The sequence below is a fragment of the Acipenser ruthenus genome, chromosome 54, assembly GCF_902713425.1.
Source record: "Acipenser ruthenus chromosome 54, fAciRut3.2 maternal haplotype, whole genome shotgun sequence".
Classification (NCBI taxonomy): domain Eukaryota; kingdom Metazoa; phylum Chordata; class Actinopteri; order Acipenseriformes; family Acipenseridae; genus Acipenser; species Acipenser ruthenus.
In genome coordinates, this window is record NC_081242.1 from 2259665 (window position 1) to 2267952 (window position 8288).

The 8288-nt window shown below is 39.0% G+C and overlaps 1 protein-coding gene across 1 annotated transcript in view; it reads left to right on the top strand.

The window, feature by feature from the left end:
• The window catches only part of LOC117397990 (titin-like), a 293410-nt gene extending 285968 nt beyond the window's left edge, over nt 1–7442 (top strand). Inside the window, exons 25-26 of the mRNA XM_033996969.3 lie at nt 199–511; nt 7099–7442. Coding sequence (XP_033852860.3) covers nt 199–511; nt 7099–7102 — 317 coding nt within the window. The 3' untranslated portion in view covers nt 7103–7442. The remainder of the gene's footprint in view (nt 1–198; nt 512–7098) is intronic.
• Nucleotides 7443–8288: the final 846 nt, after the last annotated feature.

Below are 8288 nucleotides of genomic sequence, written 5' to 3' on the forward strand. Positions count from 1 at the left end.
TGTCCCCCACCTGCGATTGAACCCACGACCCTCCGGTCAAGAGTCCAGAGCCCTAACCACTACTCCACACTGCCGCCCTGTTGACTGATGGTTGCTCATAATTTTTCACTTGGTGTGATATTCATGTGATACTTCTCTTTGATTCTAAATATAATTGAGACGTTTTCTGTTTTTGTTTTCTTTTGATTGTTATTTTAGGTTATGGTAAACCTGCTCTTCAGATTCTACGCCCCTTTAAAGATCAGCTGGGAGCCGACAGCGCAGAGCTGACATGCATCATTACTGGGTTCTTCCCGAGGGATATCTATGTGAAATGGCAGAAGGGTGATAAAGACATTGGTGATGCTCATTACAAGAACAATCCCGCTGCTCCTGAGAGTGGGGGAGTCTCCTATTCAATGATCAGTACACTCACCATCCCCAAAAATGAGTGGACGACTCGGAATATCTACAGCTGCTTGGCTGCTCATGGCACAGAGTGGTTTCAAGCTAAAACACCTGATAATCTTTGGTAAGTTAGTATGAACCTGCTGCCATTTAGCAGATGTTTGATAAATGCAGTAATTGGATTTGATTTTTGTATGAATGGTCTTGTTTGTAAATAATAAAAACTCAAGACCACAGAAACTAGGGGTGTGCTGAGTAAAAAGTACAAACGAGTAGTAATGATGACTGTAAGTACAAGTAAATCAGTGCATTTAGTCGTTGCCAATTATTTTTATTATTTTCTCCCGATTTGGAATGGCCAATTATTATTTGAAGCTCAGCTCACCGCTACCACCACTGTGCTGATTTGGGAGGGCGAAGACGAACACACGCTGTCCTCCGAAGCGTGTGCCGTCAGCCGACCGCTTTTTTTCACACTGCAGAATCACCATGCAGCCACCCAAGAGCTACAGCGTCAGAGGACAACACAGCTCTCAGGCAGCTTACAGGTTTGCCCGCAGGCGCCTGGCCAGACTACAGGTGTCGCTGGTGCGCGGTGAGCCGAGAACACCCTGGCCGACCTAACCCTCCCTTCCCCCGGGCGATGCTCAGCCAATTGAGCGCCGCCCCCTGGGAGCTCCCGTCCTCGGTCGGCAAAGGAATAGCTTGGACTCGAACTCGTGACATCCAGACTATAGGGCGCATCCTGCACTATACGCGAGTGCTTTTACTGGATGCACCACTTGGGAGCCCGTTGAATCGTATTTTGTCATATACTAGTACTTGCTAGAACAAAAGTCATTGTATTTTATCTTGCTCTTAATTGTATTAATACTTGTACTGTGATTCTTGAAATGTATTTTTGTTTACGACTGTAAGTTGCCCTGGATAAGGGCATCTGCTAAGAACGAAATAAATAAATAAATAAATAATAATAATAATAATAATAATAATAATGTTAGGGATAAAGTAATTTGTCTGTATGTATTTTTTTAATAGCCCATACTGAAGCAGCACATGTTTTCCAGCTTTAACCCTTTGCGGCCGTATGTCGGACCTGGTCCGACATTGCAATTATTCCTATCAGGTCCACTGTCGGACCCTTTCCGACATCATTTTAGAAACGCAAAAAAAGGGTTTCTAATCGTTTTTTCTCCGGAAAAAGCCAGAAAACCATTCAATGGCTGAGTGGGAGCGACAGGAGCCGAGAAAAGTCGGAAAAAAAGGCGTATCTCATTAATAGTCATACATGGCCCTGGTATCAGATAACGGGGCGGTCATAAGTAAACAAGCTGGCTGACTGTGAGTGAGCGCACAGAGAACACGGATATTTGCAGAGCTTTTTTGAGATGTTATAGTAATAAAATAATGACTTGGATCGCATTATTGAGGAGTTTGGTGATAACACGAATGATCAGGAGATGATTGATCGGTATGTACGACTATTATTATTATTATTATTTATTTCTTACATAGGTAAAAGCTATAGCGAACGAAAGTGTGGGGCGGGGCTGGAGATGCCTAGTGAGTGCTTTGTTGTTATGCAGGGCCTTTTAAACCCGTTTGACTGTGGAAAAAAATACTTTTAAAAGCGCGTCAAAAATTAACTGCGCGTGTGACCATTTGTGACCCCTGGTCCTTGTTTATTTTTTCAGGTCTAAGAAGTCCCCTGGGTCGACATTGTCTATACCTTTTAGTTTTTTGAATGTTTGAATCAGATCGCCGCATAGTCTTCTTTGTTCAAGACTGAATAGATTCAATTCTTTTAGCTTGTCTGCATATGACATGCCTTTTAAACCCAGGATAATTCTGGTTGCTCTTCTTTGCACTCTTTTTAGAACAGCAATATCCTTTTTGTAACGAGGTAACCAGAACTGAACACAATATTCTAGGTGAGGTCTTACTAATGCATTGTAAAGTTTTAACATTACTTCCCTTGATTTAAATTCAACACGTCTCACAATATATCCGAACATCTTGTTGGCCTTTTTGATAGCTTCCCCACATTGTCTAGATGAAGACATTTCTGAGTCAACATAAACTCATAGGTCTTTTTCATAGTTCCCTTCTTCAATTTCACTATCTCCCATATGATATTTATAATGCACATTTTTATTGCCCGCATGCAATACTTTACACTTTTCTCTATTAAATGTAATTTGCCATGTGTCTGCCCAGTTCTGAATGCTGTCTAGATCATTTTGAATGACCTTTGCTGCTGCAACAGTGTTTGCCACTCCTCCTATTTTTGTGTCATCTGAAAATTTAACAAGTTTGCTTACTATACCAGAATCTAAATCATTAATGTAGATTAGGAATAGCAGAGGACCTAATACCGATCCCTGTGTTACACCACTGGTTACCTCGCTCCATTTTGAGGTTTCTCCTCTAATCAGTACTTTCTGTTTTCTACATGTTAACCACTCCCTAATCCATGTGCATGTTATTGGATTGGTAAAAGAAAATAATTTGCTTGAATTTAAATTGATTGTTAACCATCCAGCTGCTTATCCTGCGATTTCCACGTGGAGCGCATGTATGTTCAAATTTGTCATTCCCTTGAGAATATCATGCCGGCGCTTATATGTGCATCTGCATTGTTTAACATGTCTTTTGAACGTGCTTCAATGAAAAAATAAGAAAACTATATTGTAAAAGTGTATGCAGTTTTATTTTCTACTGGCAGATGGAAGCAGTCCCTAAGACCGGGTCATCTGTATATAAATAGCTGCAGGTGAAAAATTCATGCCTATGTATCTACAAAGAATAAAACGAGCAGATTTCTTCATTTATTTGTTGGTGTTTTAGGTTGTAAGAAAAGCCTTGTCAGGTCTGGTACTGGTAAAAATGACCTATTTATTTACTGTATCTAAACTTCACAGAAAATAATTCATATAACAGCGCTATACACCCGTGCCTGAAACTGGGGAAGATACTGTATATGACATGATTGAAAATTGGTGACGTAAGTTTTCTGATATATATGTGCTAGATAAAGATGTTAGCACTGATGAGAGTTTGAAGTGCGTCTGCTTTGAAATCTATCACACAAAAAATAATTTCTAAAAAGTGATATGCTTGCACAGGTATTATAATATTATTATAATGTTGCCATTGTAAAAAAATGATGTTATGTTGTGATCTATATTATAATGCTATAAATGTAAACACATTGTTGTTATTTTGTAATTTAAGTTCTATTGAAATACTGTATTTCCATTTATCATAATCAAAATAAAAACCATATCATGAGTAGTGGTGTAGTCCAAAATCTGGAAGTGGGAACTCTGGGGGTGGGGGGATCTTGCCGATGGGGTGTCATGCGAAATCTGGGAACAGGCTCGTGGTTGTTGAGCCTGTTGCTAAGCAAAGGATGCAATGAAGTTCCTTGCGTATTCAAATGGGGTGTGGCATTACTGGATTTCATTTAATTACCCTGACAATGATTCTTATAAAAGGATGTTGCTAATACAGGATAATTGAAACGTTTTACCAATTTTACATCTCTGAAATTCTCTGACTGTCCTGGAAATTGCTAGATTTGTAGCTAGTTGCTTTTGACAACAAATCTCGCCAAGTCAGCCCTTAAAGTCATTCAATTTGGCGAGAAATTCACTAAATTGGCAACACTGGTTGTGTGCCATTTAAGCATTTTCATAAGACATCGGTAAAGATTGTTTAATTCTTTAAAGTTAATTCTTAAGTCAAGGATCTGCCTATAGAAAAAAGTACCAGAGGATTTGCTGTGCATGATTATATGAGCACACATTAGATACCAGTTTTATAGTATCCTGTGTTAATTGTTATTTATAACTAAGCATGGTGGTGGAATCCATTCATCATAAATATTGTAATTGTAGAGCTGACAGTAGATGTCACTACTGTTTGTAACCAGAGTGATAATTGTATATAATTTTGTGACGATGTAAAAAAATAAACATGATCTGGTGTACAATAATTTGTTTATCTGTTGACATATAAGCGATAGAGCCCGTCAATGCGGTCTCTACCACATGGTAGATGACCACGACTGGAATTATGCATCCCGAGCCGTAGGCGAGGACGCTAACGAAAGTCAAGGTCATCTACCACATTGTAGAGCACACAGAGAGGGCTCTATCGCTACTAGAAATCAATTTATTTCTTTATTTTCTCTTTAATAAAACTTTAAAACCTAATTTACCTTGAACTTCTGATACTTCGCCAGGTAACCTTCCGCTGAGGAAAATAGTCCCTAACATAATTAGAATAGAAAAACGACACACACATAGAGAAAACGGTTTTCATTATTATTATTTGGCTAACATATTAATTTATTGGGATCTTATTCTCTCTTATTATAATTTATCTGGACATTGCCAGACAGATTAACTGTACCATTGTTGAATAGTCCGTGTAGTATAGAGTCAGACTCGAAACTTGTTGGAGGCGGGGCGTCATTCAAGCTGGTAGGGAGTGGATTGGCTGGTGCGGAAAGAACTGAAGCTGGGTTTGCAGTTTGACTGGCTGGTTTTGTTTGGATCCAGCTGATGACAGAATTGTGGACCAGTCTTGTCTTTCCTGTTGATTTGCTGTCCAGTAGCTGTGAATTGAGCCTTCATTACGATGTCCTGTCACAGACATGATTTCAGCGTCAGAAGGTATCAATGTTTACGTAGCTTTTTATGTTATCAGATTAGTTGTAGATTAGAATGTGTGGAAGGGTGGTGGGCAATTCACTGACACAGGGGAGACAGAAAGTTTATTTGCAACACCGCACTGGTGCCCAGTTTTGTCTCTTTTTGATTTCTTTTAGCCCACAGAGGGCGCTGTTATCTGTGGCCTGTATACCGGCAACGGTAATCAGGACCACAGGTTACCAACACAGGTAGATGCAGACGCACACCATGTGCTCAACAATAACAATGAAAACCAAAGGCGAAATGAAAAAGGAAAATAAAACACAGTAATAAAACTACAAAGGTGCTGCTTGCGCAGTGCCCCCACTGCCGCTAAGCCGGTCAGGTCGGGTCTCTGTCCTACGCTTCACTGTGTACTATACACTGGGGTGGCCAAGGTTCCCCTGTCTCTACACACGTCCCCTCGGGTATGTAATTATTTATTTTAATTCTTGTTGTTATTTGTTTCAGGTGGGCTGTCTTCCTCAGCCGTGCTTGCCTGTTTTGTTCTCTCTTCAACCGCTGGTGTTCCTGCCTGGTCTTTGTTTACACTGGCGTCTTCTGCCAGCGTCACTCGGTATCCCCTATCAAGCCACTCGAGTGCACAACCAAGCGCAGTACTTATGGGCCGAGCAATCCCCCAAGGCCCGCCTCTCAACCACTCAGAGGGAAAGCCAACACACCCTCTTCCCCACCTCTCCGTGTCATTGCCATGACTGACAGGTGGATCTTACAAGGCTGTTGCCCTCTTCCTGCAGAACCATGCATGCACCAGACAGTCAGCACAGACCTCCCCCGTTACAGAATGTTAAAGGAAAAAGCCGGTATTTATGTGTGGATTGATTTAAAATTTAATTCACAGTTAAGCACTTCAATGTTCCAGCGGGCATTTATGCAAAATAGAAGCCCGCTAGATATGGAAGCTGATTGACTGTTCGCACTCAACCGTTTTCTAAATATATATAAATAATTTTTTAAAAAAGAGTGAAAAGGGAGGGCCTCAAAAATTCTTGCGCTAGCCCTGGTTAACAGTATTATATATTATCTTTAAACCATTGTGCATAAATGTTTAATTTTTGTTTAGCAGCTCATAGTGAACCGCAGATGAAAAACAAAACACAAAATCTATCACGTCCGAACTTTCTACCTGCACGCATGCAGAATTTTGATTAAATAGATTTCCACTCTGATGTGGGTGAAGCAGGGTCTGGTGATTTGCTGGAGAGCGCTCTGTGCTGCTCATTAACTTTGCTGTTTTCAACTTGTCGTATAAGTGAATACTAATCAATGAAGCACAATATTTCTGCATTTTTTAGAAGTATAAATGCCCTGATAAACATAAATAATAATCACAATAACCATACTTTGACGGTTTTGTTTTATGTATTAGGCACAGATTCATTTTTAGTAACAGCAAGCGGCTGGTTGAAATAGCTACATTTCTTACCTGCAAAAGAAAAACAAAGGACAAGAGTACAGAGAGTGCAAGGCGACAGAGTTATACCAAATCCCTTTGAATAATTTTTTTATGTTGGCTTGAATATAAAGTTTATCAATGTTAGTTATTATAGTTTTATCTTTTGATATTGTAAACATTTTAAATGGCAGATATTTAATGTGATAAACATTTACAGTGCAGACTATTTTGTATTATTTATAATAACTGAATAGAAAGCAAATACAAGAGTTTCCAAATTCTTTTAATTCTGTGCATCCAAAGATATGTAATTAAAAGTTTTAAGAATTAAGCCTACTGTTTGGAATTCTGTCCTAAACCAGCAGTTTATCAGTCCCAAATTGTTATGACATAAATTGTATATTAAATAAATGGGGAGGAAGCAATGTGCTAATCAGAATATTCTGCCTTTTTATTGCAACTGTTGTGCCATTCTGTAGCGTGAAAACTGTAAAGGGGTACTTGAGCTGAAATCTCCAGACAGAAGGGGTACAGTTTCAAAAAAAGATTATAAATCAATAACCAAAGTGATGCGTTTGTATTCTGTTTCTTCCACAGGTAAAAAAAATAATAATGAGGTTCTGCTTTGAAAACAAGAGACTGACAGAAGAAGAATATGGAGGTGGAATTCTAATGTAACCTTAACTGCAACAATTCATTAATGCTTTTATAAAAATATTAATAAGGCTCAAGTTAAACTGCAAACACCTGCATGACAATTACCATACTTACTCAAATTTTTTGCTTTTCTTCAGCAAGCAAGATGACTTTTCTTTTAAAAGCTGCCTCATAAAATGTGTGTGACATAGCCATTTTAATATAGTGGTACTTTTGGAAACGAATCAGCAATGGCGAATAATTGCTTTTTATTAAAATTAAAAATGTGTTTATTGCAAGTATGATTCATTTTGAATGTGTTTCATTTAAGTCTACTTTTTTTCTGGACCCATTAGCCTTCTTTTAGTTATTGTGAGATAGACCTCTCTTATGATACTGTGTTCAAATCAGGCCACCACTTTACAAAAAGGACATGATAGCTTTGGAGAGTACAATGAAGAGCAACCAGACTAAATCCCAGGACTTAAACTAATGAGCTATGAAGATAACCAAAAGGAAAATATATAATGTACTTACCTGTGGTTTTGAAGGGGTGGCGCAGAGGGTTGAAGTCTGAATGGGAAAAAAATAGAAACAGAAATAGTTGGAAGTGGTGCTGAATGCCTCTCTCTCTGGAAGGTGCACATTTCCCTAGGAAATTCATTATAAAAACATAAATAAACTATAATAAAAGGGAAAAGAAATATCCTAATTACTGTGTTGGTACCGCTTGGAAATGGGTAATGGCGGTTGTGCTGAATCAATGTGTTGCATGGGCGGCACCTTGTTTGTGCGGGCTCTGTGCTACAGTGAGACGCCATGTTTATGAAGGGCATATGTAAGAACATAAGAACATAAGAACATAAGAAAGTTTACCAACGAGAGGAGGCCATTCAGCCCATCTTGCTCGTTTGGTTGTCAGTAGCTTATTGATCCCAAAATCTCATCAAGCAGCTTCTTGAAGGATCCTAGGGCGTCAGCTTCAACAATATTACTGGGGAGTTGGTTGCAGACCCTCACAATTCTCTGTGTAAAAAAGTGCCTCCTATTTTCTGTTCTGAATGCCCATTTATCTAATTTCCATTTGTGACACCTGGTCCTTATTTCTTTTTTCAGGTCAAAGAAGTCCCCTGGGTTGACATTGTCTATAC